Here is a 26,299-nt window from a genome sequence, read left to right as displayed (position 1 = left end):
AGAAAAGATAACCTGGAAAATAGTAACATGCAGTGCCGTTTCTGGACAAGGTCCCTCCCAGAACCCCTTCCTGGCAATTATGCCAGCAAACAGCCTCTTGGGCCCTTGTTCTTAGTAAATGCTAGTTGCCACTATAGTAAAGCACATATAAAATGCTAGGTTCACATCAAATAATGAAAATACACACCTATATACACACTTAACCTCTATTTGTATATAAATAATCTTACTGTATTTGGTCTGTGATGCTTGCCCACTTCACAGTTGACATCATTGGATAAATACTTGGAAAAAGGAATAGCAAGTGCAGTAGCTAAACAGTTTCACCATCATAGTAACTCCCTAACTCCTCCTGGGTCTGCAGTGGTCAGGAAGAAACTGTGAGGCACCATCAACTTGTAAGGTTTTCCTTACAAAGTGTATTCAGTCAAGGACACTGTATGTGTGTGTCAAGATGCTATAGGTACTAAGAGGAAGAAGAAAACTAGACACATAAATCATGACAAGATGGTGACCAAGAGGTCAACTTTCTTATAGATCATACTTTTCTGTTGTTGGCTTTTATTTTTTGAGAAAATAAATATTATGTGAAGGAAACAAGCAAACAAGCATTATATATAGAGAGAAATTGATTCCCTGATTCTTAAAAATGTATATGTGTATACCTGTGTATAGATAAATAGATGTAGGTATATAGCTATAAATATAACCCTCATTACTAAAGTCAAGGTAATAACTCATTAGGTTTTTTAAATTAAACACTGAACTCTAACATATTAAGTTTAAATATTAAAGTTTTATATTAGCATATAGTTAGATATTCACATGAAGGGAAATTTTCGTTTCCTACGAAAAGTGTGGTTCTCCCAGGTAGAAATAATGGAGAGGTGAACAGGGATTAGCTCTCCATTCTGCAGAAGATGACCCCAGGTTCTATAAGCCAGGGATTGAGGAGGGGTGTCTTCCCTGAATACTGGGGGGATTCCAAACTCCAAAGAGGGAGAAGAGCTGGGACACTCATGTTAGAAGCCAAGAATGGAGTTCAAATAGGTTAACCCAACCAAAGGGGACAGAGGCCAGGATGGACACGGGAAAACAGAGTCGGGGTCCCAAGAATGAGCAGGGGTGAGTCTGGGACAATTGTCTGCACCAGCTATGCTGTGGTATGGCATGGCATGGTATGGCGTGGCAGGGTGTGGTATGGTATAGTCTAGTGTGGCATGGTGTGGCATGCTCTGGCATGGCATAATGTAGTCTAGGGTCGTGTGGTCTGATGTGGTGTGGCGTAGTATGGCGTGACATCGTTCATGGCATGGCATAGTATAGTAAGTGGAGCTGATAGACAGGAGAACCAGAGGTAGGATGGACTGTGGCTTCGAGAGCATGGTTGGGGACTGAACTAAAAGGACCAACAGGAGAGCTAACCAGAAATGTCCTGAAGCAGCCAAAGATAGATACAGAAAGAACTGCATTCCAGGGAAGAGCAAGCTCTGGACGTGTGGACTTCAGTCTTCCTCTGGAGGGACATGTGATGTGCTGAACACTGTGTACAAGGGTCCAGGTGCTTCACATACATCTCTCACTAAAACCTCTCAACAACCTGCATGACAGCACACTCGAGAAACTGAGGCTCAGAGAGCTGGAGTATTTTGTCCTAGATCATACAGCTGACAAATGATGGAGGCATAGGTGAACCCTGATTTACTTTATTCTGAACTTAGGCTTACGACACCCATTATCTCCAAGTAAGATTTCCCTGTTGGAGAGTTCTGAGCAGTGATTCTGGAAACGTAGCACAGCACAGAAGAAGAAAATGAGTACACACCCCTCAGACGACACAGTACAATGTCTTGCAGGCCAGAGATCAGGGGACAGGGAATGCATATAGTTTGATACCACAGCCATTGTTCCAATGTGTTTTTAAATCTATATTTATTTTTCATTAGAGGCATGGGTTTTAAAAGCTTGAGGAGCACTAGTGTAAAGAGAGAAAAATGAGGGCAAATGCTTTGGCAACTCTTCATTCAAGAGATAAACTAACGAAGAGATCACAAGTGAAGGCTGCCGCAGCAGGGGTGGAGACAAGTTATGACTAAGCTCATTGGCCTTGGAAACTGGGCGATCATGGTGACCCTGAAGAAGACCATTGGGAGCAGGCGCCAGAGTCCAAAGGGCAGCCACAGCAGCATGACTGGACAGACCACCACACCTGCCCAGAACTCTGCAGGTCTCAGCAGTGCTGGGATTGGGAAAACATCTCCCAAAATTCACCTGTAGGTGCCAACAGAGGGACTCCATCACCAGAGATGAAATGAAGCCCATGGATAATGGCACCATACAGAAGCAAGAGGCCGAGAGGGTCAGCAGAGCCAGAAATAAGAGGACGCACAATCACACATATATTCACACTCACACATGCTCGTACTCACACTCACATTTGCACTCATCCATCACATTCACATGCTCATACACGCTCACTTCCACTCTCACACTCATGCTCTCACGCACACTCATGTTCACACGCACATTCACACTCTCGTGCACTCACACTCATGCACAACGCCACCATACACACAGTTTTGCAAGTGTACTTCTGGAGCGCTTTGCTAGCAGCTCTAGGAAGGAAACCAAGCACAGAGAAACGCTCCAATTAGGTCCAGAGTAGAATGAGGGGGCGTGGCGAGAGGGCCCCGCGGGAGCTGCCCCTCCATTCCAGGAAGGAGCGTGCCCCTGCTTTTCCCTGGGGCTCCCTGCACCAGCTGTGACATGGTGAAGGCGCATGATAAGTGCCTTCACGCGCCAGCCTGCTGCCGGGACCCCTGGAAGCCTGTCCCGTCCTCCTCCCTTTGTTGTGTATCAGGAAGTGCTGAAGACAGTGTTCCTGTTTGCTGCGGAAGTTCCTTTTTACAAGGTGAGCTGTGGTTCACTGAATGAGGGGTGAGCGTCTCTCTCTGCCTGCCCTGGGCTGCCACTGCCCCAGAACTTAGGGAAAGTTCTGCTTCATGCAACTGGAGAAAGGCACTGAAGCCCGCACTTTCCAGACTCAGGTGTGGAAAAATCCCTTTCTACTTGGCCTGGTGGACACATGACAGTTGGTTTCTAAATTTGACTTGAGTTTCTGCTGCAGCCCACCCAGAGCCCAGTCCTCACTGCCTGCAGACCTTCCTCCCCCTCCCTGCCTTGGCAAATGAGCTCCCCTTGGGCCAGACCCTACATCAAAGTGCGCTCCTGAGCCACTCTGGAGGGTTTCTGCAGTGAAAGGGTAGAAAGGCAGCCCCAAGCATTGCATTATCATGTTCTCTTGGCCCCGAGGGTGCTGGCTTCAACTGCATCTCTACACAACTTCCCATCTGGATGATTCCCCTTCCGAAGTGCTTTGGAAACCACTAGAAGCAGGGGTGACATGGCATGGCATAGCGTGGTGTACTGTGGCATGGTATGGTGAGTGAAGACAATAGGCATGAGAACGAGAGATAGGATAGACAGTGGCATCATCAGAGAGAGGGTGGTTGGGACCAGGCTTGAAGAGGCCAACAGGAGAGCTTAGCAGAAATGTCCTACAGGCAGCCAGAGAGAGATCCAGGAAGACCTGCATCTGAGGAAAGAGTAAGCTGGACACCTGGACTTGAGTCTTCCTCTGCAGGGTAAGTAATGTCCTAAGAGCAGGAGGGCCATGTGCCAAGCACTGTGTACAAGGGTGTAAGGGTCCAAGCCGGCTGCTTTACATACATTCTTTCACTAAATCAGCCCAACAGCGCTGTATAATGGCACACAAGAGAGCGAGGCTCAGAGAGCTGAAAGATTTTGTCCAAAGTCACACACCTGATAAATGATGAGAGCATATGTGAATCCAGGTGTACCCAAGTCCTCTCATCTGCTTTTCTGAAGGGGAGCTTATATCTAAAGGAGGCTTTCACAGAGATTTTCAGAAGATCCTGTACCTATATCTAGGGAGAATAATAGAATGATTCTAACAATTGCAACCCACCTGCATCAGTTAAATAATAAGGTTTGGTGGTGGGTAATAGAAACCCCAAATAGTGGCTTAAATAAAACAGGGGTTCACAGAGCCACTGGGTGACCTATGTCAGGAAGGGCCATTCACAATTGTTCTCTAGGCTGAGCCACTGGAGAGGCCAGTGGCCCTGGGGGCTTGTTTTTTCCCCCTCATGTTAAGATAATTCAAAGGAGGGCAGGCCAGAGCTGGATTCCAAGGTCATGAGGAATCCAGCTTCTGTCTAGATCACCACTCTACCATCTTCATGTTCATGCTTACAAGGTGGCTGCTGGTACTCCAGCCATCACATCCCTGTTCTAGACAGGAATAAGGAGAAAGGGCAACAAGCAATTGGAACGGACTGCCTGAGCTCTCTATAAACTTTCCTGAAACCTGGAAGCCCACCTAGTCATCTCTGTTCCTACCTCATTGGCCAGAACTGTATTGCATCATCATTCTTACCTGGAATGTGAGGATGAGAGGTACAGCTTTTTAAGCTGGACATATTCCTAAACCCAAATAAAATCAGGGCTCTGCTAGCTGGTAAGCAGAGAATGGATGTCGGAGCTCCATCTAGCAAGACCTGACACCTCATTTTCATCATCCAGTTATGCCTAGGTGCTCCACTACACTCGCAGACGTCAGCCCTGGGCATGGAAAATCCAGCCTCTGAGCAAAAAAATTGCATAGTTAAATGCGACAAACATTCACACAGAATATAGATTTGAGGTCAGAGAATGGAGACAATGCATTTTAGACCACGTATGTCCTCCCTGAGGGACTGGGTAGTGGGAAGCGTAAGAACCGTCGTCCTATCGTGCTATCACTAAGACAGGACCACTTTCCGAATTTGAGGAATTTGGGCCTTGTGTCCATTGGTGTGTCCAGCTTAATGCAGTTAGTTCCTAAAGTAGTAAGCCTTAATAAGGTAGTATTCTTTAAGGGGGCATTGTCTATCTGCTGTGCACAGCCTGTACTCCAGGACTGTGGCAGAAATTGTTGCCTGGGAATAGCCTGAGCAGACATCCATCCTTAACAATACCAGGAGGGTTCTGAAATGGGGCTGAATTGTGTCCCTTCAAATTCATAGACTGAAGTCCTAACTAACCTCCAGTTTCCCAGAATGTGACTGTATTTGCAGACAGGGTCTTCAAAGAGGTAGTTAAATTACAATGAAGTCATTAGAACATGCCCTGATCCAATACAGCTGGTGTCCTTTCAAGAAGAGGAGATGAGGACACAGATGCACACAGAGGGAAGACCAGTGAAAACACGGGGAGAAGATGGCCCCTACAAGCCAAGGAGAGAGGCCTCAGGAGAAACCAGCCCTGCCTTCTTCTCGATCTCAGACTTCCAGCCTCCAGCACTGTGAGAAAATAAATCTCTGTTGTTCAAGTACCCGTCTGTGGTACTTTGTCAATGACAACCGTAGCAAATTAATACAGGTTCTTTGGCCAAAGAATTCACTAAGCACGACTGAACCTGTGCATGTACAGTTGAGTAAAGAGTTAACCGAGCAAATTCTTCACATATGGAGCTACACTTTCTGCACCACGGAGTTCTGTTACTGTCAATTCCTCCTCACTAGGAAAATGGACCTGGCTGGGGTCAACGTCTCTTCGTTTGGCTTGGCTACATCGATCCTTTCCGTCTGTCTCATGCTTCTTTGGATTTTTAATACCAGTCACATAGAAACCTTCATCCCATTGTCTGCCAGTCTTCAAAGCTCTGTTTGTCAGTGCAGTGTTTCCATCAGCTACAATTCTAGACTCTGGGTAAAGGAAACCCCCACGTGCTATTGAAATGCACAGTGCTTTTCCTTCCCTCCAGCCACGGGCTCCTCAGTGTTCAGGCAACAGCTGCTCCTCAGCTGGGAAATGGCTTCCCTCCCTATTCATGCTCTTGGCTTTGTGGCTGTGAGCCTGGAGCTCTGATCTGGTCTCTGATTTTGCAGCAGGAGGGGAAATATATGACCCCCTCATTTTGGTGGGAAGAAAGCAACTTCCTGTTTGGTTACGTCCCCCACAATAAAACACCTTTCTAGCTTTCCCCCAGGCTTCCTTGTTTCCACAGTGCTTCTAATTTGACAGCACACACCACCTCCCTTCCGTGCCCTAATTTTGGTATGTAGCTATTTTACACCCACTCTGGGTAGGTTATAGGAGCTTTGCCTACTCTTCCTTGCTAGCTGTCTTTGAATCAAAATATTCACCCAAGGAGAGAAAGAGAATTCCATGAAAGAGGGCCAGAAAGAGGCATTCTACAGCTGAGTGAAGCCCAGCCTCTCCCCAGCTCCTTGCTTAGGACAGAAACTGCCCCCACAGCTGATATGTCTCCACCCCATCCACCATGGAGCCTAGACCTCTGGCTCAGCATTTACGGGGGAAATCAGTTCAATAATATGACTAAAATTAGCAGAGAGAATAAATTATAAAGGTAACAAAGGTACTCTGAAATAACAGAAAACAGAATTAAACTAACAATTACAGATAAAAGCTAGAAAGTTTTGAAAAGTAAATAACTAAATGTATGCTAAAGGATCACATTAAAAGAATAGAACAGGATGACACCATTCTTTTAGATACAATGTTTGCTAACAGAGCGCAATGGCCAGGCATGGTGGCCCACACTTGGAATCCCAGCACTTTGGGAGGCTGAGGCAGGAGTTCAAGACCAGTCTGCACAACATGGCAAGATCCTGTCTCTACAAAATAAAAAAATTAGCCAAGCATGGTGCTGCACAGCTGTAGTCCCAGCTACTCCAGAGGCTGAGTTGGGAGGATCACTTGAGGCCAGGCTGAGTTGGGAGGATCACTTGAGGCCAGTGAGCCATGATTGCACCACTGCACTCCAGCCTGGGCGACAGAGTGAGACTCTGTCACACGAGAAATTTTTTTTATATAATAAAAAAAAGAATGCACAACCAGACGCGGTGGCTCCACGCCTGTAATCCCAGCACTTTAGGAGGCCGAGGCGGGTGGATTACGAGGTCAGGAGATCGAGACCATCCTGGCCAACATGGTGAAACCCCGTCTCTACTAAAATACAAAAATTAGCCAGGCGTGATAGTGCATGCCTGTAGTCCCAGCTACTTGGAAGGCTGAGGCAGGGGAATCACTTGAAGCCAGGAGGCAGAGGTTGCAGTGAGCCGAGATCGCGCCACAGCACTCCAGCCTGGTGTCACAGAGGATAAAGTGGAAATAAGAGCCATGGGAGCCTTGGGCCAGTGTTGAAGCTCATCAGCAAGGCCCTGAGGGTCTGCTTCCGTGGAGGCTGGGGCTGAGGCCCCGGGACAAGCTCTGTAAGGGCAGAAAGCATCCACACCAGGCACATTTGCCCTGGAGGCTGACAAGTCTGAGATGAATGAGCCCGTTAGCTATTCCAGATGATTTCCCTGCGGCCCAGCTAGCATGTAAATCCAGCACCCAGTTGGCAGGCAAGATAATTCCTCAAACAGAGAGGCCACCTGCCAGAATGGGGCTGAGTGTTCCGATTAGCTAACCAAGGAGAATAGAAAATCTGCCAATGAGGCCGTTTCTAAACACAAAACTGTCTTGAGGAAGGGAAAAAGAAAGGACTGTAATTCAGTCATGGAGAAGGATGTATAAAAAGGGCTCTGGGCGGGGCTCTATTCCCCGCTCTGCTCCTAACCAGCTGCATATTTACTCTGCGTTGTGGTGTCCTTGTAAGTACAAGAAGAGAGGAGGCTGCAGGAGCTGTGAGGTCACTTCCACCTCCCATGGTGGACCAGCTCCACTCATTCCCCTCAGTCTGGTTTGAGGAGGTGCAGTTGCCACCTTTGTCCACCCCACCTGCTCACAAAGCAGACCATGCATCCTGCCTGGTGCCAGGGTCCAACCCAAAGCAAGCAGGGGCCCTGGGGAGTGAGCCCCATGCCCAGGCATCCCAGCCTGTCTGCCCAGCAGGGTGGTCTCACCACAAGCTGTCAGCACCAAGGAGCAAGGCGCAAGCACTGAGGTCAGATGCCCCGAGGATGCAGGCAGAAATGTCCAGCCTGGGCAAACAAAGTGAAGTCTGACCTGGGTGGGATTCAGGAGAGAGCCTGCCAGGACCTTCAGCCGTGAGTAGGATGAGCTGGAGACTTGGAAACTGCAAGCAAAGCTGGGCACTTGGACAGGCAGGGCCCAGGTGAGGAGCAAGGCTACAGGTGACCAACGACAGGTACAGGTGGTCAGGACTATGCTGAAAGCTCTGATAGAGGCTCCACACCCCGACTTGGGTGTCTCTGAACATGGCTGACAGTGTGAAGTGCCACCCAGCTCTCTCTTTGAAGCAGGACTTCTTGTCCAGGTGTGGGGCATGTGGTCATTAGGCAGCCTCCTCTTACCAGCTCCTACAGGGTCTGCCTCAGCTGCGCCTCTCCCAGAGGAGCCCATGTCCTGAGACTGAAGGAGCATGAAGGTTAGCTTCGAGGCCCTTAGAGGACGGGGTCACAGTTTGGCTTCTCCCTCTGCCCAATGTTACTTCCTCCCCAAACTCCATCTCAGGACCTGCTTCCAGAAAACCCAATCTGCAGCTCTGAATGGCTCCGCTAGCACCTACAGTGTCCAGCTTGAAGGCTGCCTCATGGGGCCTCTTCAAATGAAGGTCACAGTGCTGTGCTGCAGTCAGCTGACACTGGCCTTCCAGAGTCAACTGTGTGCATCTCTTCCCAACTCTGTGTGCAGTGATGGAGGGTGGCAGGTTGAAATCGGCCATGGTGGCTGTATTTGCACCATGGAAATCAACAAACACTACAAATCAGAGCTTTTTTTCTCCTGGAGATCTGGTTGTTCAACACTGACCAGCACACCACTGTTTCTGGAGCATAGTAGGATTAGACCATTTCTTGAGACCCACTTTGCTCTATGTCACAGTGTTCAGAGAGGAGAAGTTAGGGAAGAGGAGGGAAAACCAGGAGAAATGTGGAATGAAATTGCAAACAGATTATTTCAAGAGCAGACATTTGGCAGGCTTGGGGAGTGGGTGTGTCTTAGATGCCCTGTTCTTAGGGGGGACTCAGCTGAGCTGGCAGCAGCAGCAGATGAAAATCCCAAACCTGGCATTCCACGTCACCTGGAGGAAGCTGGCTGGGCAAGAGTGTCTCTCTCATGCAGGGAACTGAAGGCTTCCCCACTCATCCCAAAGGTGGTTTGTGGGATCATTTCTTAGTAGCGTACAAGGCAGCCACCACCACCATGCTAAACTCTACCATTTCTGCTGTCCTGGTGAATTACTTCTGGTCTCCCCATCCTGCTAGTAAGGTGAACACAGTCTCTCCTTCTTCTTTTTCCAGCCCCCAACAATTGCTAGGGTCACAGAACAGGCACCTTCCCATCCTTCCCGTATGCCTAAGAAAGTGGAGTCTCTGACTTGGTATTGTACTTTGAAAATGTCACCCATAATGCAAGAGGGAAGCTGTGGAAAGTACTGAATACAATCTTTAGAAAGCAAAGCCTTTTTAGTGAGGAATGCACATTTATTTGACAAATATGTGTTCAGTGCCCACTGCAAGGCATTTTGCTGGCTGTCATATTCTATGAAGAGTGGTGAAAGCAACCCTATAAAGGAGTCTAACTGGGATGGGTCCCGGCATAGAAGACAATGAAGCTCTGGGCCCTGGAGAAAGTGCAGAATAGATTAGCTGTCCATTAAGTAAGTATGGAGAGAAATTTTTCATTAGGCTATTACATTTGCCTCAGAAAGAATGGCTCGTAGGAATGCAATTCACCCATTTTCTAACAGCATTCTGATATGGCTCACAGTGGAAACATAATAGACACTTGTTAAGTGAATAAATGAGCCAATCTTGACTTTCAGATTACCAGGGACCCACTCTGGGATGATTAATTCTGCCTTGGGATATGCAGATTGAATAGACACTTAAAAGATCACCAGAGATCGTATGTATGAGCTGAGAGCATGCATATTGACTTAAAGAATGTATATGTTAAGAAAAACAGGAAGCTTGCCAGGAAGCCAAATCAAAACTGGAAAAAAAAGATATTCCTGTCATCTGCATAGCCTAACAGTGACAGACATCAGAGTGCACTTATTCTCTTTTCAATTATTTTCCTTGATAACCAGAGGAACAAGTAATATAAACCTCCTTGAAAATGGGAAGAGGCAGGTTTTAAAATTGAGGTCTCCCTCAATGATGTATTTTTTTATAAAGACCAAAATGTCAGGGTCCTCGCTTTGAAAACCCCAAGCACCCAAGAGAACTCTTTCTTGAGCATTGAGTGGCAGGCTGTAGAAAACCAGAAGAAAGTTATGATGGGGGCAGCTGCGAGAGGATGAGGGCGTTGTCAGTACGTGCGGCGTGTTTTCTTTCAAGGATTCTAACCTCTCCAGAAGTGTGTCGTCTTCCTTTTTTGTGAGATGGATGAGAGGCAAAGAACCTTCCTGTGCATTGAAAATCCTTCCCAGCCTCCAGTGACAGGTGAGTCTGGCCCCCTTGTCCCCAGGTGGACCTGACTGCTCACTTTAGGTCTTGCCACATGAAGAAAGCAGTTCTGCCTGGCAGACTTGCAGCAAGCCTGATGTTTGACCCCGAAAGCAGAAAATCCTTTGCCCTAGGCACATTCTTTTTGAACTCCATAATAGGGGAGGAAGCTAAGGAGAATCATGCATCAAGAGAAAAAATGTTCATCTTCCCACTGGAAAGGAAGGTGGGTCAATTTGAAAATATGGTCTAACAGCAATTGCTACAGAAGCCCAGCCTGGAAAACAGTGCTGTGATGCCCAGGGAATAAAACCACCCCGGCGCTTCCTGGGGTCAGGCCAAGGTCTGCAGTCCTAACCGCCTGGTCTCCTTCCATTCCCTCCAGCCTCATGGCATGTGGTTCGTGTAGATGGCCCAAGTACAAAGGTTATGTATAGATCAGAGCCCTCAGACTGAGAAAGAAAACTTGTTCCAGGAAATCAAGTACTTTATCTGCATGGAGAAAACCAGAGCCCTGAGAGTAGTTAACCCAGGAGCTTCCAGAGTCCCCCAGAACGGAAGCCCAACCTCCTTGGGCTCTGAGATACATTGTCATGAGCCCAAAGGGCAGCCCAGAGGTTGAGGGGTGACAAGGAGGGGAGAGAGCCAGCAGACCTGAAGCTCCCCTGCCTGTGTGCGTCCTCTCCATGCCACCATCTTGAGGCCATGCTCCAAAGATGGTGCTCATCCTAGACATTAAGAAAAAAGGGGGCTAACAGAACAAAAACACTTGGGTAAAATCATATCTACAAGGTAGGAAATTTGGAGAAGATTTTTGAAAGGTTAGAGAAGAAAAAGTTTTGGAAGGACTAAAATATTTAAATATAATTATTATTTTCAAAGAGTTTGGAATAATGAGATAATAATAGATATGTAAAAGAAAAGATTAGATGTCTATGAGATTTAAAAGTTAAAAATACAAAAGTAGCATTGAAAGGCAAAAACTATGGAGACGGTAAGTTTACAATGTAAAAGCAGAAGGTATTGAGGATACAGAACAAGGATAAAAATACAAAAGCTATAAAAGTAAAGAGGGTTTCTAAGAAATGTTTTTTGAGCAAAATAAAAGCAAAAATCTTGACGATTAGAGAGGCGGTAGAGAGGTAACAGGAAAATACAAAAGGAACTGTTCAAGAGTAAGTCAAGGTAATAAAATAAGCTGCTACTTTAGCAAGGTAACAAGTTAATATGTATATAATATATGTCAAAAGCCACAAGTGTTCCCTTGCCAATTTCTATTATGATTTCCTCTTTAACCCAAAAACGATTTTGGGGAATTGGTTTTATAGTTTTCAGACACATAGATTTATCTCATGTCATATACTCTTTTTTTAACTGTGGATTTCTAATTTCACTGCATTATAGTCAGAAGATACGATTGTTTTATCAAGAGGGTCAATTTTTGTTAAGTATTCAAAGTGTGCTTGAAAATAATGCATAATCACTTTGTTAGGTGCAGAGTTCTCCATTTATCTAATTTGACCAACTTTTTAATTATGCTGTTGAAATCCTTTATATCTTTATTTTTTTACCAGCTTAATCTATTTCCTTATATTCCTTGTAATTCTATTGGTTTTGCTTTATAAATATTGAGGTTATCCTGAGAACATACAAATCTGTTAATTCTTGCAGGATTGTTCTTTTCCTATTGTAAATGTTCTTTTTTTTTTATTTTTCTTTTTTTCTTTTTTTTTGAGATGGAGTCTCCTCTATCGCCCAGGCTGGAGTGCAGTGGCGTGATCTCAGCTCACTGCAGCTTCCACCTCCCAGGTTCAAGTCATGCTCCTGCCTCAGCCTCCTGAGTAGCTGGGACTACAGGTGCACACCACCATGCCCAGCTAATTTTTGTATTTTTTGTAGAGAAGGGTTTTCACCGTGTTGGCCAGGCTGGTCTTGAACTCCTGACCTCAAGGGATCCGCCCACCTGGGCCTCCCAAAGTGCTGGGATTACAGACATGAGCCACCGCGCCCAGCCATAAATGTTCTCCTTTATCCCTATTTATAAATTTTTGACCTAAAATTTATTTGGTCTGCTATTAAATTTGCTTTGTCAGTTTTTTTTTATTACTGTTTGTCTGATTTAGCTTTTTTCATTTAATTTTTAGCTATTCTGTGTCATTTCTTCTTAACTATGTCTCCTATAAATAGCACAAAGCTGAATTTCAGTTTTAAAACTCAAATCTAGGCCAGGCACAGTGGCTCACACCTGTAATCCCAGCACTTTGGGAGGCCGAGGCAGGAGGATCACTTGAGCCCAGGAGTTCAAGACCAGTCTGGGCAACATGGCGAAACCTGATCTCTACAAGACACACAGAAAGTTAGCCAAGCATGGTGGCATTCACCTGTGGTCCCGGCTACTTGGGAGGCTGAGGTGGGAGGATTGCTTAAGCCTAGGAAGTTGAGGCTGCAGTGAGATCGTGTCACTGTACTCTCACCTGGGTGGCACAGCAAGACCCTGTCTCAATAAATAAATAAGTACAAATAAAAATAAAATGTGAACATCTATGTCTTTTAAAAGGCCTTCATCTGCATCTGTTGAGGACTGTAGCTTGAAAAAAAAGAAGAAATAAAAAGCCTCCAATAATTTACATTTATTTTAACTACTGAGCTATTTGGGGACATTTCTACCATCTTATTCCTGTGGTTTTGCCTTTTTCTTCTTCTTTTTTCCTTTCCTAACTTCTCAAACTTTGATAAAGTTTTCTTTATTTCTTAACTTTTGCTGCTTTGGAAGGATATATTATGGTCTGTTCTTTAAGTTTTACTCCTTGATTTTTAGCAATTATAATTAACCATAAATATTTATAAGAAAGTTAAATTTATTCAGAGTTTTTATTCTCCTCTCAAACAAGACAAGAATCTCAGCATGTTTCAGCTACTCACTGAACATCCTCTTCCTTGTGAATGCTGTCTAGATGTTGAACATTTTTTAATGTACACACAAAAAGGAGACTTTTTTCTCATGGATTATCTTTGTAAAATGTACATTACCAAGTATTTTATTTGTGTACATCATTGCTTCTTAGAGCCTGTACTTTCTCTCTTGGTTCACTTTTCATCTCATGGAAATTCATGTCTATTAGTTCTTTCTGTGAGAATCTGTAGTTGGTAAACTAATTTAATCTTTGACTATTTGTTTTGTCTTAATTTGTAAATAATAGTTTTGCTGGGTATAAAATTTTAGGTTGTCCATGTTTTCCATCAGCACTTTGAAGATACTACTTCGTCTCCTCAAATCTATCATTGTTAAAATGTCTGATGTCATACTAATTATCATCTTGTATAGGTTTACTGTTTTTTTCCAGTACCCTTTAATATTTTATCCTTATTCTTGATATCCAATGTTTTATTACACTGGTGTTGTGTATGCACAAGGCATTTATGTGTGGATTTATTTTTACTGATTCAGTGTATACTTTTAACCTAAGAGCCAGTGGCTTTCTTCAACTCCTAAAAATTCTCATCAATATACAAATGCTCTTCAACTTGCAGTGGGGTTATGTCCCAGTAAAGTTTCAGGATGGGTTTATTGAGATATAACCCCATTGTAAATTAAGGAGCATATTGCTTTTACCCCATCATAATGTAAAAAATTCATAAATCAAAATATCATAAGTCAAGGATTATCTGTATCTTCAAATATGACAATCCACCATTGAATCAATTATTGACTTTTTCTGGAACTCTTATAATATGATTATTAGAGCTTTTTGAACTCCCTTCTGTGACTCTTCACTTCTCTTTCATATTTTTTGTTTCATTTTCACTCTGTAGTACTTTCTGGTGATATTTCCAGTTCATCAATTTTTTCTTCAATCCTGTTTGGTCTAAAGTTTCCATTCAATTTGATCTATTGAATTTTTAGATTTCATTTATCATTGTTCTTATTTCTAGGATTTCAAGTTGATTCTTTTCCATACTCACCTAGTGATATTTTATTTCTGCCTTTTTAAAATTACTTCCTATTCATCTTTTAAATAAGTTTTCTTTCCTTGATATCTTTGACCATCCAAAGAAGTAATGGCTCAACACAATAGCAGCTATTTCTGATCATGTAGCAGCCCTAGGCAGGCGAGCAGCTGTCCTCCAAAGAGTCACTAAAGGCCAAGGTGGACAGATCACCTGAGGTCAGGAGTTTGAGACCAGCCTGGCCAAGATGGTGAAACCCCATCTCTACTAAAAAAAATACAAAAATTAGTCAGGCATAGTGCCATCCACCTGTAGTCCCAGCTACTCGGGAGGCTGAGGCAGGAGAATCGCTTGAACCTGGGAGGCAGAGGTTGCAGTGAGCACAGATTGCACCACTGCACTCCAGCCTGAGCAACTCCATCTCAAAAAAAACAAACAAACAAAAAGTTTTAGTCTATAGGCTCCTATTGAGTGGGAATTCTCCACCCCGCCCCGCCCCCCCAGCCAACTTCTTCTCTCTCTTTCTCTTTCTCTCCCCCTCCCTCCTCTCACCTCTCTCCTCTGTTTCTTCCTCTTCTCTCTCTTTCTCCACTTACCCCACCCTGCCTAGCAGTTTGCTGGTCACCTCCACCTGCCCCTCTCTCAGATCTCCCAGTCTTGAACCAAATCTTACAATGATGGCTTAGGAATTCCATGTTGTGGTGAGTGAGATACCTCAGATTCTGCCTTTGATGCAGCAGGCAGCTTAGCTCAAGTCCTAGATACATGGCTGGATCTCCTTTCTCCAGCCCTCCTGGATAGCTGTATAAGCCAGAGGCCCTGAAACAGAATATGCAGCCAGCAGTAACTTTTTTCAGCCTCCTTTGCAGGCAGAGTCCAATCCCACTGCCTAGGTGCATGTAATGAGCCTGGCCCAGGACCCTTGCCCCATGTGAAGTACCTTTAGTGCTCATGACTTTGCAGCATATAAACTCTCATCCACTGTGCCTGTTTTAGGACCTAAATCCAAAAGTCCTGTGACAGCACATCCCCCTGAGTTGTGCTGCTGTTACACTTCTGATCCGTGCAAATTTTGTCCTGTTTTTTAATGTTTCTATGATCTGTTGTCTTCTCTTTATATGTTCTCTATCACTGATATGTGATTTTTTTGAAGATTTATGGTGGGAATAATGAACTTACAACACCATCTGGATCCTGGTGAAACACAAAACCAAGAATCATTGTGGGGAGGCATAGAAAAAGTAGATGGAAATTAACTGAAACTGGCAAGCAGTGCGAGGGACCAGTGGCCCTCCCTGTCAGGTGCTCACTGTCATTCAATGCCCTGCATCCATAGAGAAGAGATACAGGTAGTGTGGTCCCTCCACCCATAAATCAAAGGCTCCTCCTCAACTCACAGATGTCTCCATGTAAGGGCAGGGAGTAGAGTCTTTATACAAAGATCCCTGGGTCCCAGGATAAAATAAGTTGTAGTTATTCTCACTCCTATAAACTTCCTTGACAATCAATGTGCTGTATAAAGTAGCAGCATAGCACAGTGTGGTGGGAGAGGGCTTGAGTATTCTGGCCAGAGAACCTAGGTTCAAGCCTCGTCTCTGCCACTTTGACCTGCAAGACCTTGGGCAGATTGGTGAACCTCTCTGAGTCTCAGCTCTCTCATCTGCAAAATGAGTATAATGATAGTATCTTCCTAAAAGTTGTTTGTTTTAAATGAACAAGTATGCATAAAGTACCTGGTCTATAGCAGGTGCTATGTAAATATTTGTTAAATTAAAACATACACATAAAGCCAAGCACAGTAGCTCATGCCTGTAATCCCAGTACTTTGGGAGGCCAAGGCAGTCAGATTGCTTGAGCCCAGGATTTCAAGACAAGCCTGGGCAACATGGCGAATCCCTGTCTCTACAAAAAAAAAAATACAGAAATTCGCTGGGTGTGGTGGTGTGTGCCTGTAGTCCAGCTACTTGGGAGGCTGAGGTGGGAGGATCACCTGAGTCTGGGGAGGTTGAGCCTGCAGTGAGCCATGATCATGCCACTGCACTCTAGCCTGGGCAACAGAGCGAGACTCTGTCCTTAAATAAATTAAATTATTATATTATATTATATTATATTATATTATATTATATTATATTATGTTATATTATATGATATTATAATACACACTTAAGAAGCAGGACTTTACACCACTACTTGGCCATCCCATCCACTGTCAGGGCCTCCCCATCACTGATGACTAATTCGAATCTGCATCTCCAGCCTAGGCTCTCTCCAGACTCCTAGCTGTTTATTCCCAGTCGCCTACAGGTTGTCTCTACTGGGATGTCCCACTGACTCCTCAAACACCGTAAGCCCAAAACTACATCACCTTGCCCTGCGTTCCCTCCTCAGTGTCGGCAGCATCTTCCACAGCCAAAGAGACTCAGAGTCCTCCTCGATCCTGCCTTCCATACCACTCCCCACTCCCCCGCCTCCTTCTCTCCAGTGTGCAAACCACCTCCTTCTAATACACCTAATCTTAGCTAGTCTTCCTCCTTCACACTCATCCTCTGCTCTCCACCCTCCTATTACTCACCATTAGGTCCTGAACTTCTGCAAGTGTCACATGAACTGTGGTTTCGTATCTGGTCTTTGAGTCTCTAAATCTGCCATTCCTCCCCCATCCTTCCACCCTGCTGTCAAGAGCAGTGTTGTATTACAAACCCAATTACCTCTCTCTTCTTAAAACCCTTCAATCGCCCTCAGAGCAAAGCCCAACCTCAGGATTCTGTGATCTGGACCCTCTTACCTGGCAGATGTGCCCTCCCTCTGCAGCAGCCACACCTGGACCCCAGATGCTGCTTCTCCCTGGAACGCCCTTGTCCACTCTATGTACCTGGCGAAAACCTGTGCCACTTGCAAGACTCAAATCAAGGGTCACCACCTTTTAAAAACTTTCTTGCCTTTGTTTTGTTTTTGGCTCCATTCTACCCTGTACAGACTTTTATCATATACTTTATTCAACGCATTTGTTCACACAACCCGACTCTGAGCTCCTGGGAGGCACAGGCTGGGTCTTCTTCACCTGAATCTTTGTATCCTCAGCACCTAGAACAGCATCTAGAATACCATGGGCTCTCACTTTATGACAAAGGAACATCGCGAAAGGCCTCAGTTGAGTGTCCATCCTGACAGAGCAAGAGCTAAGATCTTGGGGTAGAAACCAGACTGCTTGGGATGGATGAGGACGGGGAGGGGCAGGGCTTAGCAGTATAACACGCTTTATACAGAATTTAATTCTTCAGGTCATAAGGCCTTAAGCAAAAGACTAATACATATTATAACATAAAAGGCAAAAAATGTTAACCAGAAAAACTATCCTAAAAACAAAGTAGGTGAAATATTTGCAATTCATATCACAAAATCATATTGTAATTTTCTCAATATACAAAGAACTCTTACAAATCAGTAAGAAAAAAAAAAATCATTCATTCAATGAAGTAGCCAGAGTATATAAATAGGCTTTCACAGAAAAAATAAAAATGATTTTTTTTTTCTGAGACAGGGTCTCACTCTGTCACCCAAGCTGGAGTGCAGTGGCATGATCTCGGCTTACTGCAGCCTTGGCCTCCCAACCTCAAGCTGTCCTCCCATCCCAGCTCACTATCCCCTGAGAAGCTGGGACCACAAGCACGCACCACCAGGCCCAGCTAATTTTGTTTATTTTTTACAGAAATGGGGTCTCACTATGTTGCCCAGGCTGGTTTGAACTCCTGTCCTCAAGCGATCCTCCCACCTCAGCCTTTTAAAATGTTGGGATTACAGGCATAAGTCACTGCACCTGGTCAAAAATGATGTTTTAACCGCATGAAAACATGTTTTACTTTATTTATGATTAAAGAAATGCAAATCCAAACAATAACGAGTGCCAATTTTCAGAATGGAAAAAATGCATAAGTCTAGTAATATTAATACATCATGTTGGCCCATGTGGCCCAGGTATGGAGGAGCCTGCATTCATCAAGGCTTTGGTGAAAGTGGAACTTTTTGCAACATTTCCATAGAGAAATTTGTCAATGTCTTTAACATTTTGAATTCACATACATTTAATCCAAATAATTGTATGGGGAAGGGAACAGGGAGGGAGTTGAGATAGGGAAAAGCTGGGCTGTGATTTCAGAATATATTTATTCTGCCATGACTTAAGCCCTGGGCTCTGCTCCAGAATTCTTGTCTGAATAGTTTGCTGTTCATGGAGGCTGTTTACATTATTGGTTCTTTTCTCGGCAGTCAGACATTGTTCCTTGGCTCTAGGACCAAGGAGTTGTGCTTCCCATCATTAGAAAGATGATGCAAGAGGTCTGCCTTCAGTTTGACATGCTTGTTGGGATGAGAGCTGCTTGTTTTCAATAACAGGAATGTGTTTGTACAGCTCTTTAGTAAGCACTGTTACTGCTAATTCAACATCCATTCTCCCTTCTTTTTTTCTAAGAGAACTTTGAAATTTTTTTAGATATCTACCTCTCCTAGACACAGCCGACGTATCCCAATGAAAGATGACCCCACTCCAGCTCCAGAGGCAGCTTTGATCCGTTGGTCTAAATAAAGGTTTTTGTATCCCTCTTTCAGTGACTGGTTCAGACATGGCTGTGAAAGCTGGTAAGAAACAAGAGGATGCTACTATCAAGGAAGGACAGGATGTTGGGAGGGAAGACTACAGCAATGGGAAATTGATTACACATTGGGGATTAGTCAGATGAACAAATACGATGAGAACTATGATAGCCACGTTTGTCACTCTTGGAGTAGTGAATCACAAACATGGAAAGAGAGAAACTAGTTTGACCCTGTGGTGTTGTGTTGGAATTGGAGACATTGGTGTGAAGTCATGGATTTCAATTTGTAGATTGATCAATGTAGAAACAGACATAGATGTAAATGCAGGCATATATAACAGCATAGAGTCCCTAGCCCTGTTCACTGAGAGACTCTAGAAGCAATGACAACCCAATAGCAACGAGAATACTTAGCATCCAAATTTTGGCTTCTAAATATCTTTCTCCACTAAATGGAGCTAGGACTACTTACCAAAAAAAAAAAAAATGGCTGGTTCCATGATTTGAGCAAGGAAAGGGCAAAATGAGTTTGGAACCTCTTATTCTACCAGAAAGTAAGAAGTGCCCAAAGAATTAGGAGACATTTCAAAAGGACACAGAGTCCAGATTAAAGGGGTTCCGACAGTCAAATAAAGGAGAAGCTCAATATCAAAATAAACAACAGTAGTTAGAGATCATAACCCATTAAATGAATTAGGAATTCATGAGTCCATACTAATATAAATATATAGATAAATTAAGATATTAAATGTTTGATAAGAAGGTATATATTCACAGTGTCTCAAAGTACCTTCCTACAACTTAATAATTACAAAGGAAAAGTAAGTTAACTACAGTGGAGAAGCCTGGCAGATAGTGCTTTAATTAAGTGGTCAAAACTAACATCTCCCATGATGAAACAAATGAAAATCATGCACCAGGTGATATGACGCAACGAAACAAACACCACATTACTTTTTGTGATATTCCTGCCATCAATGCAAAACTTGAATCCAATCATAAGGAAACATCAGATAAACCTAAACCAAGGGACCTTCAATAAAATAGTCTTTTAAAATATCAAGGTCATGAAAGTAGGACATCCTTTACAAGGACATTATCAGGACAAGTGGCAAAACTGGAATGGAAGACCGGGTGCAACGGCTCACGCCTATAATCCCAGCATTTTCGGAGGCTGAGGCAGGTGAATCACCTGAGGTCAGGAGTTTGAGACCAGCCTGGCCAACATGGTGAAACCTCAGCTCTACTAAAAATACAAAAATTAGCCGGACATGGTGGCATATGCCTGTAATCCCAGCTACTAGGGAGGCTGAGGCAGGAGAATCACTCGCACCCAGGAGGTGGAAGTTGCAGTGAGCTGAGATTGCACCATTGCACTCCAGCCTGGGTGACACAGTGAGACTTCATCTCAAAAAAAAAAAAAAAAACTTCAATGGTGTCTGTGATTTAGAATTTTGGCTTTGTAGGAGAATGTCTTTGTTCCATAGGAAATATACACTAAATTGTCCTGGTGCACAGAATTTCATGTCAGCAAATTACCCTCAAATAATTCAGAGAAGTTACTTTTTTTTACTGTTCTTGAAGCTTTTCTCTAAATTTGAGATCGTTTCCCAAAAAATAGAAAGAAAATAAAACAAATGGAAAGAAATGCTCTTAAGATACGAGGAGACTATTACTATTACTGAAAACTTCCAAAAAAGTCTTTTTTCCTTCTCTGAAGACTTTCTGAAAGAAACTTATTTCCTCCCTGGATAATGCCAGGCATTGAGATTAGACCCAAAAAATCATGTGATCATCTCACTGCCAGCATGAGAAGAAAGCAGAGCCAAGAGGATCACAGGGAAAGATCTGGGGCCACTGGATCGAGCCTGTCCTGATTCCTCTGGACTGTCAGCCACTGGAGTGATTAAAATTCCTTGTTGTTTAAGCTTGTCATGTTGGGTTTTCAATTATTTGCCACAAAAGACATCCTGACTTACACATAATCATTGAAGAAGGATTCCAGTGTCCTCTGACAATGAACTCCAGCCTCATTGTGACACAGGTTATCCATTTACAAAACCCTTATGTAGAAACCTCCCTCATGGGTAATAATGGGTCCTTGTTACGACATGGATGATGGGTAAACAAGCACAGTGTAACCTCTTGAGCACCTCCACGGAGACTTTCAAATTCCGAGTAAAAAGCATTCCAGAATGTGAAGGAATAACTGAGCTTATCACACAGGGGCATCGCGGTACGGAGCTATCTAGCAACCAAGTTGAACTCAGTCCAAGATCATTTTTACCAACTCTGCAATGAATGTCCCCAGGCCTTCCCTTTCTACCGAAAAACCTTATTTGATTCTATTTAAATGTCTGTTAACTTTACTCTTCTGATTGAATCTTATCACTCTCTTCTCAGAAACCTTGAATAACTCAACCAAACCTGAGAGACAGAGTCTTTTATCTTATCATGGCACTCAGGGACCTCCCTGGCAGATCCCAAACCATCCTTCACATCTGTCTTCTCTATCTCAGTGCACTTTATTCTCCAGGAACACTGTGGAGAAGCGAGTTACAAATATGGAAAGTGAGGCCAGGCACGGTGGCTCACACCTGTAATCCCAGGACTTTGGGAGGCCAAGGCAGGTGAATCACCTGAGATCAGGAGTTCAAGACCAGCCTGTCCAACATGGTGAAACCCCGTCTCTACTCAAAATACAAAAATTAACCAGGCGTGGTGGCGGGCACCTATAATCCCAGCTACTCAGGAGGCTGAGGCAGGAGAATTGCTTGAAATGGGGAAGTGGAAGTTGCAGTGAGCTGAGATGCGCCATTGCACGTTTGTTACCTGGACAACAGAGCGAGACTCCATCTCAAAAAATACATACATGTATATGGAAAGTGAGAAAACTAAACTAAACCCTGAGGTGCTGTTCGGAATTGAAGACATAAGTGTAAAATCATAGATCCGAATCTATATCAATAGGTATGGGAATCTACGTAGGTATGTTCCTGATATAAATCTATCTAGGTATGTTCCTGATGTAAATCTATCTGATATAAATCAGGAACACTCCTGGATAGATTCCGTGTCCACTGAGAAGTAGAAGCAACAGTACCCCGGTATCAACGAGAACGCCTAGTTGCTGGAAATATCCTGAACTTTTACATCTTTATGCCCATGTATACCTACTCCTACAGTTTTCTACCTTAAAACACCTCGGCTATGCTCTGCCTACCAAAATTCCATTGAAGTGAAATTATGAAATGTAAAGCACCAAATACATGTCATCAACAATTTTTTAGCCCTGACTCTCAATCAAAGTCTGGCTCAAATACTCTCCCTCCTGTGACACTTCGTTGGGAATATGCAAGCAGAAGTCATGTCTCCTACCTCTATGCCCATGAACCATTTCCCGTGTGCCTCTAGATAGCACCAGGTGCATCCTTCTTTGTGTTGATGATGGCTGTTTACAAGTTCGGCTCCCCAACATCTCGTGGATTTTTGTGGGCGGATCTGACTCTGTTTCTCTCTGTCCTCCCAGCCCCTAGCACAGGACCTGTAAAATATTAGGTGGTCAAGGCATTTTGAATTAGAAGGAGTCTTTCTCCACAAAATAGACTGGAGCTCATTGACCTGCCTCCACAGCCAGTCCCTAGCCTTGGCCTCATTTGCACTGAACTCTGCTCAAGGAAGCTGACCATTCATAGGGAATCCAGGACAAAACCACCAGGGCCCTTTGTTCCAGCCCTATTTCTATAGACTATTTCACTTTGCTGAACAAGAGGATGTCTTCAGAGAGCTGACGTGCCTGCTTGCCAGGTCTTTCACAGAAACGTTTTATTTGATGCTTTGCTTTTGCTGCGGAGTAAGTCTCTTTCCACTTTGCAGCCAGAAGTACTGGACACATGAAACGAATGTTCCTGTTTTGATAACAGCTTCCTTAGAGCTTGGCTGTACTGGGCTGGGCAAGGAAATGACCACATTCTGGCTCCCAGGGAAGGCTGTGAAACTCCAAATATGTGGGACTGAGGGAAGCTCCTGCCCAGGAAGAAAGCTGTTGTGAGATGGAGATGAAAATCCCAGTGTTCTTGGCTCAGAGTTTTTTCTTCATTAACTGTGCAATTGGCAAAGAGCAGTAGAGAGATGCTTTGCAGCCCAAGGATCTTAGATGGCAAGAGGCAATGGGAGATCTTCCCATCAAGGTCCCATCTGACCTCCATGATGGCCTCTATTCATTTTCTATTGGTGCCAGAACAAATCCCCACAAATTCAGTGGCTTAAAACAACACCAATGTATTATCTCACAGTTCTGTAGCTCAGAAATCTGGGTACAGTGTGGTTCAACTGGGACTTCTTTTTACTTTTGTTTTTATTTGTTTAGAGATAGGGTCTTGCCTGCTCTCTCATCCAGGCTGGAGTGCGGTGGCACGATCATAGCTTGCTGTGAAACCACCTTTGCAGAATTATAACTGAGACAGTGAAAGAGACCTGACCTAACCGACTCCATCTTGCTTCTAACCTCCAGGCTGTCCTCGTTCATTCCTGGGTGTAGGCCAAAGTAACTTTGGGAGGAACTTAGTTTGTAGTTTATAGTTTAAAACAGCCCTTTCCCAAAACAAACCGTCTTCTTGCCTGGGGACTAGACTGACCTTGTAGGACTAACAAATTAGCCACAAGATTAGAAATTACGGCTTAAGAGTCATGTAACTGGAGGCTACAAGATTCTGACCCTCCCCAAATTGCTCCTGGGGATAACATCACTATTGTAAAAACTAAGATCTGTGCTTGAGATATTTTGCAGACCCTGTACTTGATGGATCCGCTGGCACCACTCAGATTGATAAACTGGCTCATCTGATCTTGTGGTCCCCACCCAGGAACTGACTCAGCATAAGAGGACAGCTTCAACCCCCTATTATTTCATCTCTGACTTTACTAATCAGCACTCCCGACTCACTGGCCCCCACCCACCAAAGTATCCTTAAAAACTTTGATCCCTGAATGCGCGAGGAGGCTGATTTCAGTAATCATAAAACTCCGGTCACCTGCACAACTGGCTCTACGTGAATTACTCTATTGCAATTCTCCTGTCTTGATAAATCAGCTTTGTCTAGGCAGCAGGCAAGGTGAACCTGTTGAGCAGTTTCTGGTTTTTTGTTGTTTGTTTTTGTAGAGATAGGATCTCACTATATTCCCCAAGCTGCTCTCAAACTCCTGGGCTCAAGTGATCCTCCCACCTCAGCCTCTCAAAGTGCTGGGGTTACAAGTGGGAACCACCACACTCAGGCTGGGTCCTCTTTAGAGTCTCATGGGGTGAAATTGAGCTGTCAGCAGAACCACAATCCTTAGTGGGGGCTCTGGAGAAGAATCTGCTTCCAAGCTCACCCAGATGCCTGGCCAAATTCAGTTGCCTGCACTTGCCAGTTGAGAACCATCCTCAGTTCCTAAAGACCTTTCCTGAATCCTTGCACAAGGCTCCTACTTCTTAGAGCCAGCAATGGCACACTGAATCCCTTCTCAGAACTGCAAGTTGAATCTCCTTGACTTCCTTTCTGCTGCATCTCTCTGACTCCACCCAGAGAGAGTTCCCTGCTTTTAAGAGCTCAGATGATTGAATGGAGCCCACCTGGAGAGTCTCTCTATCTTAAGGTCAGTAACCCACTTACATCTGCAAACTCCCTTTGGCCATGTAAGGTAACATGTTCCCAAGTTCCAGGCATTATGGTGTGGACTTCTTTGGGGGACCGTATTGGACCCATGACAAGACCCTACATTTCATTACAAAAATAGGACTCCACCTGGCATGAGTATAATTGGGCTTTTTCTTGGGAGAGTACAGCTGGTCTTTGTTTTGCAATTTGCAGAAAAAAAAGTTTTAAATCTCCAAACATAGAAAATCTAGGTCTTTGAGCATGTTTCCAAGACACATTACTGTTTATCCTTACGCTTATGAGATTGTACCCACAGCCAATCCCTGACATCTGGGAACTGCCAAGAGGAACAGACAGATCCAGAGAGCCCAGGAATGGTGTCCAAGAGGTCCCTCAGGGCCAGGTGAGCGACCAGTATTAGAATACACACAGCCAGGCATGGCAGATCATGCCTGTAATTCCAGCACTTTGTAAGGCCAAGGCTGGAGGATTGCTTGAGTCCAGGAGATCAACCTGGGCAACATAGCAAGACTTTGAATCTAAAAAACAAAACAAAACATCAACAAAAACAAACAAAAAAACCAGACAGCATCAGTTATTAAAGGACATGCACTTAAAGTTAGGTCCAAAACAGGATGAAATGCCCATTTTTTGATGGCATAGCCAATGCTCAGGGTCTAGAATCGTATCTAAGACAAGCTGGAAAAACTGATGATAGGCACAAGTTCTAACAGAATCAACCAGCCTCCATTATCAGAAATGGGGAGACCTACTTGCAGGTATTTGGTACAACCAAGGGAAACTGAAATTCAAGAAAGGAAATCCATTTTCTGGAAGAGCTGGGGTAGCAAGCAGGGACTATATTATAAGGAATAAATGCAGAAAGTGGGTTTCTGTGTCAAAGCAGGTCCAAAAATGGGATCAGCTAGATAAGAACAGGTAGGCCCTATAGTGTCCCTGCTTTGGGATTGAATCAGATCCACTGGGCTCTGGGACAAGGTCAAAACTTTAGGGAGTGGGGAGGAGGCCACTTATATGTCCTGTTCAAGGCACAGTAGATATAACTGTGTGCAAATCACATCCCTGCCTTCAAGGATCACACAGTCTAGGAGGCAGTTATTCTACCAGGTGGCGGGGCTGTGGCAGCACACAGGAAGAACGAGAAAGGCTTCTAGAAGTGGTTCTGCATAAAGACCTAATGATCAAGGAGAAGTTAGGTTAATGAATAGGTAGTCTGCAGCAAAGATGGGGCAAGACCTAGAATGGGAAGAGAACATGGCATTTTAGGTGTTTAGCAAGTAGTTTATCGAGAACATGGTGTATGTCATATGAAGTCCACTTTCCTCCCACTAAAATCTCACTGTCTAATGTTTCATTTTCAGTTCAAGCATTTGGTCAGTGTTTTAATGCTGTTACTGCAGTGAGAATGTCTGGAATTGGCTAGAAATGTCTCCCTCCTTCTCCCCTCTTCTTCTCCCAATACCCCTGACCCTCACCCCAAATGTCAGGATTCAAGACTAACCAATTAGCACAAAATTTTATTTCAGCACTAAAAGAGTTGGAGCCAAGACTGCTCCTTCAGTGCCTCTTCTATTTGCTGAGGTCCAGCTCACTTCTTGGCCGCCTGGTGGCCTTGGGTACCATCATGACTGGCAGCCTTCTGGGGTTCATAGTCACC

General features: G+C 44.2%; 1 protein-coding gene and 1 long non-coding RNA gene across 2 annotated transcripts; one reads left to right on the top strand and one right to left on the bottom strand.

Annotated features, from left to right (window-relative positions):
* The first annotated feature begins 2,776 nt into the window (after positions 1-2,776).
* Positions 2,777-5,327, top strand: LOC115896879. The gene is made up of 3 exons (XR_004056785.1): positions 2,777-2,911; positions 3,564-3,644; positions 5,205-5,327. It is a non-coding gene; the product is annotated as an uncharacterized LOC115896879 (long non-coding RNA).
* A 5,554-nt stretch (positions 5,328-10,881) lies between these two features.
* On the bottom strand, positions 10,882-24,486 carry LOC115896847. The gene is made up of 3 exons (XM_030928379.1): positions 24,356-24,486; positions 22,361-22,526; positions 10,882-11,170 (listed from the first exon to the last, which is right to left on the bottom strand). Exons 1-3 carry the CDS (start codon positions 24,403-24,405, stop codon positions 10,967-10,969), a joined length of 420 nt encoding a protein of 139 aa, XP_030784239.1. The 5' UTR covers positions 24,406-24,486; the 3' UTR covers positions 10,882-10,966.
* Positions 24,487-26,299: the final 1,813 nt, after the last annotated feature.

This window comes from Rhinopithecus roxellana, chromosome 4 (genome assembly GCF_007565055.1).
Source record: "Rhinopithecus roxellana isolate Shanxi Qingling chromosome 4, ASM756505v1, whole genome shotgun sequence".
In the NCBI taxonomy this organism is placed as follows: Eukaryota; Metazoa; Chordata; class Mammalia; order Primates; family Cercopithecidae; genus Rhinopithecus; species Rhinopithecus roxellana.
This window is presented reverse-complemented; position numbering and strand designations above follow the sequence as displayed.